This window comes from Uranotaenia lowii, chromosome 2 (assembly GCF_029784155.1).
Source record: "Uranotaenia lowii strain MFRU-FL chromosome 2, ASM2978415v1, whole genome shotgun sequence".
NCBI classification, from domain to species: Eukaryota; Metazoa; Arthropoda; class Insecta; order Diptera; family Culicidae; genus Uranotaenia; species Uranotaenia lowii.
This window is the reverse complement of record NC_073692.1, coordinates 273,131,362-273,146,893: the sequence shown is the minus strand read 5'-3', so window position 1 is coordinate 273,146,893 and position 15,532 is coordinate 273,131,362. Positions and strand designations below refer to the sequence as shown.

General features: G+C 40.2%; 1 protein-coding gene across 1 annotated transcript; it reads left to right on the top strand.

Annotated features, from left to right (window-relative positions):
• The first annotated feature begins 303 nt into the window (after window positions 1-303).
• Window positions 304-13,585, top strand: LOC129746244 (phenoloxidase-activating factor 2-like). The gene is made up of 5 exons (XM_055739812.1): window positions 304-655; window positions 814-938; window positions 1,001-1,164; window positions 12,667-12,872; window positions 12,934-13,585. The coding sequence occupies exons 1-5, from the start codon at window positions 578-580 to the stop codon at window positions 13,489-13,491; spliced, it is 1,131 nt and encodes a 376-aa protein (XP_055595787.1). The 5' UTR covers window positions 304-577; the 3' UTR covers window positions 13,492-13,585.
• The last annotated feature ends 1,947 nt before the right edge of the window (window positions 13,586-15,532 follow it).

Genomic DNA, 15,532 nt, shown 5'->3' with positions numbered 1-15,532 from the left:
TAAAAAATGAATATGAAACTAAGATATGGAGAAGAAATCAAAGTGCAAAAATAAATCACTAGCAAAATTCATTAACATCAATAGAATGCTAAGAGAAATTTTTGCTGTTTTTCAACCACAAAAAAAATTCTCGCAAGAATGTTCTTCACTTTTTTCGCTTATATTTCCAAATAATCTTAATTAAGTTAATTTATACAAATGTTAATAGCCTCATTTGATCGACCCAAAACTACTCGCCCTCTTGAGCAGGAGATTTTTACGGGATTTCCCGAAATCCAACATTTGGGACTGATGAGTAGGTGTGCCTGTAAGTATCAAGTATCCATCATTGACGTCACGAGACAAGCTTTTGGTGGAGTGCTTCACTAGAAACCAGTTTCGTTCGAGTATAGCTAGATTGTGCGAGGAAATGTGAACATCACTAGTACCGAAGATCGAGACGAGCTCATTTTTTGTTTTGGAGAAAACACGTCCCGATCTTCACCTGGTCACAGGCAAAGCCCAATGCTAACGGAGATAGGATATTGTACCAGTTGTTGGCTTACTTCCAAGATCAGCGCACGTTACTAAAGTAGACATGACTAGAATTGTGACTGCCTCATCATTAGGCATCGTGTTATTTATGATTCTTTCGACCAAAGATCAACAGGTTGAGGTAGGTGTTAATGGCGAGAGTAAACTTAGCGGCAATCTGGGGTAATTTTGTTGAATAAAGATCATGCGGAAAAGATTCTGCGATAAACCGGGGGATGATTGTTACTATAAATCTCTGCTATGAATCACTTCAACGGCTTTTTGACGTTTCCCCCTTAGGGCTGCCGGTGTGTTAAGAAGGACGAATGTAGCGCTGCCAATAGCACTAACGTGTTCGTGGTTCCTTCCGAATTCAGTGGCAATGTTGGACACCTGAGTCAAGTGAGCGAAATGTTTGATTTGAGGTAAGGCACTAGATTATTCTTAAGCGATGCTGGTATGAAAGTTTGTACACCACACTTCACAGATTGGACGAAGGCTGCGATTTACTGGAAACATGCTGTGAAGAGCAAGATATTGTGGCTGCTATCGAGCCCAATAAAAGATCCACCTTTGATCAATGCGGCATGCGTAATCAGCAAGGAATAGGCTACAGGCTGGTTGGCGATAAAATTGGAATATCCGAGTATGGTAAGTGTTAGACTGCTTCATTCTCATTAACCCTAATCCGCTCTTGGATATCAATGTGACACTATTGGAAGTTAGGCGGCTTGTGTTTTTATTCAAGCGAATCGAAATTAAAAATATTCTTCTGGGATCCTCATGAATTCTGTTAATCTTTAATTCTTCATCATGACATTTTTCATGGACGCATCTTGAAAGTCCTGACAAAATAACTTCCTAATAAGACCTTGAGTGTCAGTTTAACACTTCTCGCTTAAATTTGCCATATCTCTCTTGTTTCTCAACCGTTCGTATATATTTCGATTGTATAAATATCGTAATGTAACTCAAATATGTTTTTTATACAATATTCAGAAACGACACTTTATTTTTCCGTTATTCAAAGAATTCCGTTATTCCAAGAAAAAATCCTCCTTCGAAAAAAATCTGTAGATCAGTTACCAAATGCTTCAAACATTTTTGACTTAGTGTCAAAGAAAAATGAAATTAAAAGCTATACGTTGCGCACAAATATATCCTTTTTTTTAAGATTATAATCCCAAGAAATGTGAAAAAGTTCTGAAAAAATCAAATTACAAAACCCAGAATTTTTGACAAATTTTCAAAAGTAGCTGCTTATCGAACTTTTTGTAAATTAGCTATTTCTCAGATTTTCTAACATTCAAAAATCAACTTTATACAATATGTTTATACTCATCATACAATATGTTTATACTCATACCTGTTCAAGTGGTCTAATTACCTTAACGCTGCAAAATAAGATAAAATTGTTGAAATAAATTCTGAAACTATAAAAATTATACAAATCAGTTAAGAAACAAGGAAAATATAGCGGCTTTAAGTAGTCAGGAGTGTTAAATTGACACTCCAGGGTCTGTAATGGGTAAAAACACAGAGAACAGACTACGGGCACCGAACAAAAAGTGTTGAAAACGTGTGTGAGAACATCCACCTAAGTTTCAAACCAAATTCGTAAGTGGAATGACATTCATTAGATGTCGCTACCAGTCAAAGCCGTAGGAAAGTGGGGGTGAGGGTACTAAGGTAAATACCTACTGGTAATAAAAGTTCTTCCCAGAGTGTTCACATTGAGCGCGGCGGCGAAACATTTCTACTCGAAATCCAGGCCAATGCTGTATCCAATATCGTACCTGTCGATGAAAATAAATATTCACAGGAAATTTCCGATAAGGATCAGGAAGCCTCCGAAAACTGTAAGATACTGTTGTTATGCATCTACATATTTGCTTAAATTACAGTCTTATTTTTTTAGCAGGCAGCACAATACTAGTTGATGAAATTCGAAACTGGTCTACCGAATTCCAAATTACACATGCTGCTTTGAACTCCCTTTTATATAGTATTCCGTCTCACGACATAACTTGACTAACATAATTCCTAAAATTCACTCGGTCGATGGCAACCGTTCTCCAATTTCTCGGGCACCCCACGTTCGCCAGATCACGCTTCACTTGGTCTAACCACCTCGCTCGTTGCGCCCCCGCTCGTCTTGTTCCTACCGGAGTCGTAGCGAACACCTGTTTTGCAGGACAGTCGTCCGGCATTCTCGCAACATGTCCGGCCGGCCTTCACCACCTTCTGGATACTGGGTTCGCCGTAGAGTCGCGCGAGCTCGTGGATCATCCTTTGCCTCCACACTCCGTTCTCCTGTATGCCGCCAAAGATGGTTCTTAACACTCCTCGCTCGAATACTCCGAGTGTACGCAGGTCCTCCTCGAGCAATATCCATGTTTCGTGCCCGTAGAGAACACCCGGTCTAATGAGCGTCATATACAGGTTACACTTCGTGCGAGGGCTAAGTCTTCTCGACCGCAGTTGCTTGTGGAGTCCATAGTAGGCACGACTTCCGCTGATAATTCGCCTCCGGATCTCACGGCTGGTGTCATTGTCTGCGGTCACCAGTGAGCCGAGATAGACAAAGTCTTCAACTATCTCCAGCTCGTCGCCGTCGACCGTGACCTTGTTATTACTGGACAAGCGGGTTCGGTCGGTCTCGGACCCGCAGGCCAGCCGGTACTTCGTCTTGGACGTATTAATCATCAACCCAATCCTTCCTGCTTCGCGTTTAGTTTACGGTAGGTGTCTTCCACCGTCGCAGATGATCTGCCGACTATATCAATGTCATCGGCAAAGCAGATAAGTTGACTGGATCTGTTGAAAATCGTGCCCCGCATTTCGCCCACCGCTCGTCAGATAACAACTTCTAGCGCGACGTTGAACATCATGCAGGATAGACCATCACCTTGTCGACAATTCACCCGAAATCCGCATACAGCACTGCGTTCCATCCATCGTCGTCTTGATCAGTCTGATCAGCTTCCCGGAAAAGCCGTTCTCGTTCATGATTTTCCATAGCTCGTTACGGTCGATCGTGTCGTATGCGGCTTTGAAGTCAATGAATAGATGGTGCGTAGGGACTTGGTGTTCCCGGCATTTTTGGAGGTTTTGCCGTAATGTGAATATCTGGTCCGTCGTAGACCGTCCCTCCATAAAGCCGGCCTGATGACTTCCCACGAATCTGTTTGCATGTGGCGTTAGGCGTCGAAGTAGGAATCGGGACAACACTTTGTAGGCGGCATTGAGGACAGTGATCGCTCGGTAGTTATCACAGTCCAATTTGTCGCCCTTTTTGTAGATGGGTCAATCAGCTGCGATACCATCCTTCCCAGCCGACTTGTTTCTATTCAGCTGGTGAATGGCTTCCTTAACTTCACTCATCGTTGGGAGTGGCTCCTCTTCGTCGTTGGCTACGCCGGCGATGTACCTTCCCCCACCGTCTTGATCTCCTGCATGTGCGCCGTTCAGGTGTTCATCGAAGTGCTGCTTCCAACTTTTGATCACCTCACGATTGTCCGTCAGGATACCCCCGTCCTTATCCCGGCACATTTCGGCTTGCGGCACGAGGCCTTTGCGGGATGCGTTGAGTTTCTGATAGAACTTTCGTGTTTCTTAGGAACGATGCAGCTGCTCCAGCTCCTCGAGCTCCTCCTCCTCCAGGCGGCGCTTTTTCTCCTGGAAAATTCGGACTCGCTGCCGGTGATTTTCCACATTTCGACGGGTGCCTTTTCGCACAACTGCCGCCCGCGCGGCATTCTCTTCGTCCATCACCCTCCTACACTCCTCGTCGAACCAGTCGTTCCGTCGAGTTCGCTCCACATAACCGATGTCGTTCTCCGCAGCACTGTTGATGGCTGTCTTGATGGTATCCCAACAGTCCTCGAGAGGGGCGTCGTCAAGCTCGCCCTCTGCCGGCAGCGCTGCTTCGACCGATTGCGCGTAGTCTGCCGCGACCTCAGGTTGCTTCAGTCGTGCGATGTTTAACCGAGGCGGGCGCCGGTTTCGTGTGTTGTTCACTACGGAGAGTTTTGGGCGTATCTTCACCATCACCAGATAGTGGTCTGACTCGATGTTGGCGCCTCGACAGGATCTGACGTCGATCATGTTCGAGAAGTGCCGGCTGTCAATCAAAACGTGGTCGATCTGTGATTGCGTTTGGTACGGTGATCTACAGGTGTACTTGTGTGGGAAGCGGTGCTTGAAAAAGGTACTACGTACGGCCATTCGTTTGGCGGCGGCGAAATCAATAAGTCTGAGGCCGTTTTCGTTGGTCAGCTGGTGCGCACTGAACCTTCCAATTGTCGGTTTAAATTCCTCCTCCAGGCCGACCTGAGCATTAAAATCCCCGATGACGATCTTGATATCATGTTTTGGGCAACGGTCGTATTCACGCTCCAGCTGCGCGTAAAATTCGTCTTTTTCGTCACCGGTACTTCCGAGGTGAGGGCTGTGCACGTTGATGATGCTGATGTTAAAGACCCGGCCCTTGATTCTCAACCGGCACATTCGTGAGTTGATCGGCCACCACCCGATCACGCGCTTTTGCATCTTTTCCATCACTATAAAAGCTGTTCCAAGCTCGTGTGTGTTGCCGCAGCTCTGGTAGATGGCACGACCATCTGGGTACGTTTGTACCGTGGAGCCCTTCCAGCATACCTCCTGCAGCGCTACGATGTCGAATTTGCGGCTCTTCAATTCGTTGGAGAGCACGTGGGTACTGCCCCCAAAGTTTAGAGACCAGCAGTTCCATGTTCCAAGTTTCCAATCGCTAGTCCCTTTTCGTCGCGTGGGTCTTTGGCCGATTTCCAGGACGTTGTTGCACTCCGCACGCCGCCCCTGTCATGGCGAACAGACGCATACGAATCCCCCTAACTAAGTTTGCATGCAACCAAAGCATCCACCGGGGTTGGGTACCCGATCTCCGCTAAGGTTGCTCGCACCCCAGCTAGCACCACGGGTTGGTAGAGAATCGGAGTTGCAGACAAGAGGTGATATGACCACTACCCGAAGGTTGGGTGTATGGGGTCTCGTGTTGCACATGGTCTACCGTTCACTAGCCTAACTAGCCTGAACCCGAGCAATGTCGGGTAAAATCAGCTAGTTTTTTTTTTATATTTTCAAGGTATTTGTGAAATACGTGTCAACTTATTCAAGAATAAAAACGCAAGATCTTACTAGAGAGGGAGATTGAAAAAAGATTGAATTATCTCAAAAAATGGTTATGGTATTTTTAATTTGGGTTTAAATGAAAGTAGAAAATCCTGGCTCTACAAGGGTGTAAAAATTAGCGTTGTTAACACTCTGGCGCCAACCGTATTTCCGTTTTAATTTAAAATGATCACGGATTATAATTCAACACCTCACTGTTCTAAATGCTAAATTTGAAACCGAAACGACATTTCCAATTGATGTTCTTGGTTTTTCAAAATTGGACATGTTTCGTAGTGGGTGACGTTTGGCGAAGGACGTATTAATTTTCTATAAATAAAGTTTTTTAACTGATAAATTACGAAGAGCCAAACAATGTCTGGTAAATCTTGCATAATCCTCTTACTGTCAAATATCCTATTTTCAAAAAGTATATATTTCCTTAGTAGAGATTTAAACCGGCTTGTCTTTACTTTGTCGCATTTGGTTATTCATCAAAAGTCTGGAAAATACACAATTTGTATTTGTACAAGATGGTTGGGTTAATGTTGAAGCGCCAGTCATAAATTGACTGTTAATTCAACTCATAATGACTAAAAGTGCATTTAAAAAGTCCAATTAACCAGGCATTGATTCGGAATAATTTCCGAAAATTGAACTGATAAAAAATCCTTGTTTGAAGAGATTTGAAGTCTATCTCTTGCTGACAAGCTGACAAGACCGGGTCGATCTTAAGACATGAACCGACTGTACCAGAGTACATTTTCCAATTGAAATAGCAAGAAAAAAAGATAAGACCCTAATCATTACTTCATTTCGGTGGTAACTACCTTCTTAAAGTTTGAATGTTCCAAATATTGGCAGCGTTGTATTGGTTATGCAAAGAACTATCGTGCCTATTTTTTTTTTTCAGATTTTTAAGTTAACGTGTGTTTGAGATGGTAAAAATAATTTTGCTAAATCACCTCGAAAATTCTTCCTTGTCGACTTGAAAACTCATGTACTGTTGATTTTTTTTTCCGAAATTTGTTTATCCCAAATTGTTAAGAAGTATAAGGAACCACTCTAGGATGCTCACGAAGTTCAAACCAAGCATCATAGTAGAACACTTGAACTCTGTGCAATCGCTGATTATCTACTGGAAATCACCCGAATCACGGGACCATAATACACGACGTACACACGTCTTACTCGATCAACTACTGATACACGAAAGGAGGAGGCGACTCTGACGAGAAGGACAAGTAGCTAACGTCAGGATGTATTCGTACGCGCCACACACGGTTAGTGCAATTTATGCAGTATGTGTCTGCTTGTTAACTCGTACACCGTACATCTCCCTTCCTCTCTAGAAAAAAAAATGAGCAATTCATTAACTCAAGAGAACAAAACAAAATCGTCGCTGTTTGAACCAATATTGCGTTTTAATTATTACTTCGCAACACGAGTAACTTTAATTCACGTGATAAGACCAATTCAGATATGAGCAATGGACTGTATTCTAAGTCTATTAAACCGAGAAATATTGCGAAAGTTTCTTCTGAAGCTTTTCATATTCCTTGTACGTTAAGCTCCTTGTTATTTCAGTATAATCTAACACTAAAGAAAGCTATAGAAACTAGACGCATTAAAGTGCTTGAAGAGAACGAGTTATCCTGTGGATTCTATTTCCATTAAGTAGTTATCACTAGTCACAAATCACCCCGTGTTGCCAGCTCCCTTTCTTTACTGCCCAGCGAGTCTTTGCGTAAATCCCATGATCAGGTTTGTCCGGTTGCAAAAACAATATTTTCATAGAATGTGCAATTTCAACGTTAAACGATACGTCCCTTCCTGTCGTTAAATGAAAAATCAAACAATACGTTTCATATGTTAAATAAACACAATCTTTCAATCCTCTAGATTAAGTATTGGTAATTTTTCGCTGTAATATCCTTTTATCTTAAAAGATTTTAATCACCACTGTTTTCTTCTGATTTTTCTTTCATCGTCCAATGACTGCAGGGCGTTGTAATGTCTGAATAATTAACTCTTTAGAGTTTAGAAATGGAGACCGCGAAGCCATAATTAAGTTGAGTCAATTGCAATATATTTAATCTATCTTTTCCATTTCAAAATTTTGCAGCGTAACATCCTTGAAAATCCATATTATTTCATGAACATCACACAAAGAATGAAGCATAAGAAGTTACAACCTTGATGATCCTTTTCCATTTTCCATTTTGTTTGAATCGATGCTTCTTCTTCTTCTTCCTTCTACTTGAACTGCTTGCAGCATCGATGATCGCCGCGGCAGTTCTGGATTAAGGGCCAGTAACTTAGACTATATGCCCTGAATCGATGCTCTGACTATCCTGCCTGACTAACAAAATTCATTGTTTTCTTTGGAGCATGATAAACAACTTTCAGCGATGACATCCTTAAGCTTTGCTTTCCTAATAAACTTTGGAATCTTCATAGAGGGGACGTAATGAATTTGAAATTCACTTGACCTTGATACCTTGATACATTTGAGAAATATGTAGAGAACAATGAAACTTAATAAATGTAGAACTTTTCTACATATTCATCTCAAAAACACGTCAGGACGGTTACCGCAATCACCAGTGTCTTCCAAATCTCTTTCGCGAATCCCCTATGACAGCTTTTAGAAGCTGCACTTTTTCGAATTTCATCGATGAGAACAATTCTTCTAATACAACATAAAAACTTTGAGTCCATAGCCAACATATGAACACTGGAAACTGTCGACTTTCGTTTGTTTTCAATTCCAACAGAAAATACTTGAGTTATTCCTTTTCACCTCAACATCGACAATTTTCTTATTTTTCAATTAGCAACTTCTTCCCGGTTGGAACAAGGTCGTTTTTGAATATCAATTTTGATAACTTTTGTTTCATTCTTTCGAAGATCAATTTTGTTTTATTTTTAAATAGTGTTAGAAATGATCAACCATCAGCATTCGAACACCTAATATCAGCACATATTTCTTCCTCTCTTACTAAGAATTCGTCAAGCGTCAACTTTTGGTCTTATCTCTTTATGAATATCAATTTTTTTTAGTAAGATTTAGGACTTTTAGGACACATTTTTTTCTTGACATTTATAGTATGACGTTTGACGTAATCGATCGACCTGGACACCATAATTCCATCCTCAAATGCGTATTTTTCCGTAAGTTCCAATAAGCTTTTTCATTTATCTCAAAATTAAATTATCTTATAACTTTCTACAACTACTCTGCCTATAAGCAATTCAAATGGTTTACTTTTTTTTTGGACTTCTCATATTTGCCCTTTCTGATGCTAATGCTACAATGAATTTGATAAAAAAGTTAAGTTTCTCATTTTAAGTGGACTTTACAAATGCAAGTCTGTTGAGGTTCCAAAACTATTAAGTCACGTTTTCAATATTGTTGCCTTTACCTGTATGCTGCACAAACACAATTATTTGGACAAAACTTTTGCAGATTTATTTATTCCATTCATGTACATAAACCGTAAATATTAAAATTATTTAGAAGCTTCCTTAATTTGTACACAATTTCTCAATTAGTGTTTCCTTCTTAACTGTTTGCTTTATTCAATGCAACATGCTTCATTTATTGGTGTTTTTTTCTTCCAAAAACATATAATATACTTCTCTCTATTTTTTGGTTATACGAGTGTATTCCAGTTATTTTTTTAATTTATAAATTGCAGACCTTTTTGAATAAGGAGCATGACTGTTTAAACCTTCCATTGAATTGAGCTGGAAGAAATGCTTTTTAATGTTTTTGCTATTTATCATAAAAATTTCAGTTGTTTCGTTTTTTTAGCACACTTTATTGTACTGCTATTATCAATACATTTTTCTTTTGTGATTATACCTAAGTTTTCTTGTTCTATTACTTTTAATAGATTCCTTGTTTTGTGAACGTATACATCTTTGTTTGATTGTACTATTAGTTATTTTCGCAGTTTTAATTTTTCATATTTCAAACGAATTCCCAACACACGATTCTTTCATCGTTCTAGTTCGAATTTGCCAGCGATTCTCGACAATTTTTTTTTTTAAATTTTATTATAGGCGATTCTCTACATGCTTTTATATTGTTAAGCAAAAGGCCTTTCTGCTGGTACTGGTTTAAGTGTAAACAAGCGAACTATTAGCGCCTTTTCATCAAGCCTTTTCGCAATTTCCCATCTCACTCTTAATTTGTCTCAGTAAGCTTGCTCTTTGTTCTTATTATCATTCTCGTACACATTTCCTTGACGGCCTACTTGCTCTCCTTTTTTCTTCTTTTTCAAGTGGACTCCCTGCACACTTTTAAAATTCGCTGTCAGGCATTTGGCGATTTTGTTCAATAACTTCACAGCGAATATCCAGCACGCTTTTTAATAATTTTCTTCACGACGGACTCTCAAACCGCTATTTTTTTAATTTTATTCAAATCGGACTCCCAGCACGATTTATAATTTCCTCCTCAGCACGCCATTTTCTTATTCTATAAAGCGGACTCCCAACACGCTTGTTTGAATTTCCTTCCAGGCGGACTCTCAACGCACCTGTTTTTTTTCCTTTAAAGCGGACTCTCAGCGCGCTGTTTTTATTGTACTAGCCTCGGCGGACTCTCAGCGCGCCATTTTTTCATTTTATGAAGCGGACTCCCAGCACGCTTTCTTATTTTTCTTTAGGCGGACTCTCAACGCGCCATTTTACTCACCTCATCTTTCTGGACAAAATAACTTCTCGACGAAAAAAAAACAGGAATAGTCCTCGTGACCGGGTGATTTCTTAGCAGGTTTTCTTAGAAAAATGTCCTATTATGGTCGCCAAATGTGCAATCGCTGATTATCTACTGGAAATCACCCGAGTCACGGGACCATAATACACGACGTACACACGTCTTACTCGATCAACTACTGATACACGAAAGGAGGAGGCGACTCTGACGAGAAGGACAAGTAGCTAACGTCAGGATGTATTCGTACGCGCCACACACGGTTAGTGCAATTTATGCAGTATGTGTCTGCTTGTTAACTCGTACACCGCACAAACTCAATTATGGTAAAAAGGTTTGGTTATTGGGGATAACTGAATGCATACCCCTTAACTACACACAAAAAAAAAGCATAGTAAAATTACTAAATCCGTGGTTTAAATGAACAACACGCAACCATGTTTTTGAGTCAATAATGTTTTCTTCTTGATATTACCATGCGCATAGTAGTTTTACTTTGTGTTTATTTTGGCTGCGCATAGTAATTTCGACTACGTTCATAGTAAAATTGTCAATGAAATCATGGGTTTGTTTTTCATTGTGCATAGTAAAATTGACATGTTTCATGATAAAACTATGATATGTAATGATATAAATGAGTACATATTGCTTGATTTGACAACCAAATTACCATGCACCATGGTATAACTATATTGAAATACGATAGAATTAAAACTCTTCGTAATTTCTCCGAGATCTGAAAATAGTTTATTTTAAAATTAATTACATTTTAATTTTTAAAATTACAAGTATCACAAAACAATGGTCTTCTTAGAACTGTCGTTATAGTCTCTGAAAAAAATTTAAAAAACAAAAATTAGTTAATGAGTAGATCAAATTTGGTAAATGTTCTACTTACGCTGGAATCGATTTGGATGCATTGGCAGTCATCTTGAGGCCAACGATCCAGAAAGGGGGCAAGGTTAATCCTCTGGAAACTGCGATTCTCCCGACAATTTTCCGTGGCTGGTTAGAAGGGAGGTCCCCATGGCCGGGGAATTCGAGACGCATCGATGGAACAGCTTAAAATATAATCAAAAGAAAGACCAGAAAAAACGGATCTGAGTAATGTGCAATCGACGAAAAAAATACAATATTGCTTACCTGAGAGATTGCCACTGACCCGACAAAACTGCTGATTCTATTTGACACACCCAGTGTGCCGGTCACCTGGTTGGTTGGAACAGCAATCACCACATTTACGTACCCGCGAAACATTTTTGTCCGCATTCCGAAAATCGTGACCGGCTGAAACAAACACTCAAACTAAGCACATAGGTAAAATTACTATGAATTTTAATGGGCATAGTATTTTCGACAACACAAATGACGATGTTTCAACATTACCATGGGCATAGTTATTCCAAGAACACGAATTGTGTGATATCAAAATATCATGCTCATGGTAATTTAGACACGAGGAAATTACTATGAGCTGTCAAAGATCGCATAGTAAAAATACAATGCCGTAGTAGTATCGCCCAGATTTTTGGTAGAAAATACTAAATCATGGTCGAAAATACTAAATGATGGATATAGTAAAATTATCATGACTCTGTATTTGAAAAACCCATGCAATTTTTTTCCGTGTATGCAGTAAATCCATTTCCGGCAGGCAAAACGTGTTGCCTTACCTTAGTTGCCTTAGTAGACACCAAGTAAATAACTAATAGTGAGCAGTTCCATAGATCGCAATCTGTGTAACCAGTTTTACGCAATTAAACGGATGTTTTCTGATGGACAAAGAAATTTATGTTAAAAACGAATTTAAAAAGTCAAATTCTTCGAGATGTGCTCAATAATCCAATCCAATAATCCAATAATAGATCAATACATAATTGAAAAAAGTGTGCAAAGATAAAAAGGGATTTTATGATGAGGATAGAGTATTATTTGTAATTAACGATAATTATTTTTTATAATTAATATCATATTAACACCTTCATTTCATTGATAGACATTTTTTCGATCAAATGAATAGTGTTTAAAATACACACGTTTGTAACTGCCCGGGTTCTAAATAATCATAGCCTTACACAAATGACGACAACATTTCGTTTGGCGTTATCGTTCTGTTAAATTTTAAACCAACTTCAAAAGAAGCAATAATCCTTGCTGCGCATATATGTTGTACAAATTCGATGTAGGTGTACACTCTTGAAGCAGTCTGTCTTTATTTAGCTACCAACATGTGATGGGTTTAAAAACAAAATAACAAATTAGACATAAATTTACTTTAGGTGAGTTCCCGTGGACGTTGATGGTGCTTCGGTCGGAGATGGTCTTTGACGTCCGCAAGGAGGTGTACATGTGCGCAGCCTCGCTGATCGCGCCCAATGTCGCATTAACGGCAGCACATTGCCTGAGGGAGTATCGGAATGAGAAAATCTACGTTCGTGCCGGCGAATGGGACACAAGTTCTGATAAGGAAAAATATGCCACCCAGGTTTGTTAAAGCTGAAGACTTCTTCCGTATTGGGAGCTAACAATATCGGTTTTATTTCTAGACTCGTCAAGTTAAAAACATCATAAACCACGAAAGATACAACGATCATCACCACAACAACATAGCGCTGCTAGTATTGGAAGCTCCTTTCAATGCCGACGAGAATATTCAGACCATCTGTTTGCCCCCTCCGAATGCAAATTTTGATGGCCAAGAGTGTTTTACCGGCGCTTGGGGAAAAGATGACTTCAACAAGGGTAAAATTCAAAACATTCTTCGTCGAGTAGAGGTTCCCATTCTGCCTCACAGACAGTGCCAGGAAGATTTCCGAAAAACTCGTTTGGGGCCACTTTTCGTTCTAGACAAGAGCTACATTTGTGCCGGTGGCGAAGAAAAGGTGGATGTGTGTACGGGAGATGGCGGAGCTCCTTTGGTTTGTGCTTCCTCCGGCAACAGTGATCAGTACTACCAAGTGGGTATCGTGGCATGGGGAATAGGGTGTGGCCAAAAGGGAGTTCCAGGGGCCTACACCAATGTTCCCATGTTCGTTGATTGGATTCAGGGAAAATTGAGGGAGCTTGGATCCTCTAATAAGGGGTCCCAGTGGACCGCGGTATAGAAGGACACTTTCAAATTTGCAGTATGCATTTACATAATTTTATTTATCCGTTTAGCGAATAGAATGAAAGAAATAATAAAATATTTACCTAGAACTATATCATGTTATCAACATTGAGCGAAAAGAAATTTACTAGAAGCTTTTTTTTTAACACATACTAAATTTTTGTTCAACATGGCGTGCCTTTTTTAAGGTGAGTAATGGGAGATAGGGCTGATAAGTAAATTGGGTAGGTATGATTGAAATTTGGCTGTTTGAATGCATTTTGATGTGTATTGTTTAACTGATGTGATTGATACGAGGTGGTTAAATTAGGTGTGCGAAAATTTAAAAAAAAAATTTCCTGAGTTCTTTAAAAATTAGCATCTACCTCGCATAACTTTTGGTTCTTATACCTAACAGATTGATTCGAAAACTTCCCACATGTTTTTGCTTATTTCAAAAATCTCTCAATGAAATTTTAGCAAAATTCTTTGAGTAATATGTGAGATATTATGATTCTTCAGATATTTGATAGTGAGATAGTTGCCGAAACTGTCAAAGAATGTTTGAAAAAGTTATGTTGTTTTTCTTTTTTCAGAGATTTTCATCCCTTTTCCTTTCGTGGCTTGTGTACGACTTGAAAAAGTCATGGAAGTTCTGTAAGTATGGAAGCGCAAAGTTGTAGACGCGCGCATACAGCTCACGTGTGTACAGTAAATTTTGGAGACGGCCAAGGATAAGTTTATGTTCCCGAGGACCAGAGCTGTCGAAAGCACAGAAAATTCTTCAATTTGATAGAATATTGAGCCAATTTTCATCACAGAACCTGTGTCACACACAGATAACAGAATTTTGAAGTTTTTCACAGATTTTTAATATTTTTAACGCTTTTTAAAATTACAAATTTTTATTTCACTTTAGACTTTGAACTTATGAGTTAAATTCAAATTGTTTTTCTTCAAGTAAATTGAAAAGATTTCCCAACATGTAAATGTTTGACATGATTTTTCAATAAAAACATGAAAACAGCATCACAGAAAACCATCACAAAACTTTTAGACGAAATCACAGAATAAGAGAAAAAACTTTATCGAAAACACAGCATTTTTTGGCAACCTTGCTAGGATGCAGAAGGTCTCGAAATACGCCAAGAAGTTTCTGATTTGGCAAGCAAAGCAAAGCACTCCGTTCGACGCCATTCTCATGATGTTGAAGATACGCCCAAAACTCTCCATGGTGAACAACATACGAAACAGAGATCAGACTCTGTTGAACATCGCCCGACTGAAGCAACCTGAGGTTGCAACAGACTACGGGCCATCGCTCGAAGCAGCGCTTTCAGCAGAGGGCGAGCCATTGAGGACACCATCAAGACAGCCATCAACAGCGTTACGGAGAACGTCATCGGGCATATGGAACGAACAGACGGAACGACTGGTTCGGCGAGGAGTGAAGAAAGGTGACGAACGAAGAGAAAGCCGCGCGGTTGGCAGTATTGCAAAAAATCACCCGTAGAAACGTGGAAAACTACCAACAGCGGAAGAGACATCGAGTTCGAATTTTCGAGGAGAAAAGGCACCGCCTGGTGGAGGAAGAGCTCGAGGATCTGGTGCAGCCGCATCGTTCCCAAGCAATACGCAAGTTCTACCAGAAGCTCAACGCATCCCGCAAAGGCATCGTGCCGCAAGCTGAAATGTGTCGGGATAAGGACGAAGGCATCCTGACGGACAATCGTAAAGTGAAAGAAAGGTGGGAGCAGCACTTCGATGAGCACCTGAACGGCGAACATGCAGGAGACCAAGACGGTGGGGGAAGGTACATCGTCGAGGTAGAGGAGCCACTCCCAATGATGAGTGAAGTTAAGGAAGCCTTAAGCCAGCTGAATAGCAAAAAGTCGGCTGGGAAGGAAGGCATCCTATATGAACTTCTCAAAATGAGCCCGGACAAATTGGGCGATTGCCTAGGATCTGGGACACAGAACAGCTACTGGATGAGTGGAAGGAGAGGGTTGTATGCCCCATCTACAAGAAGGGTGATAAATTGGACTGTGAGAACTACC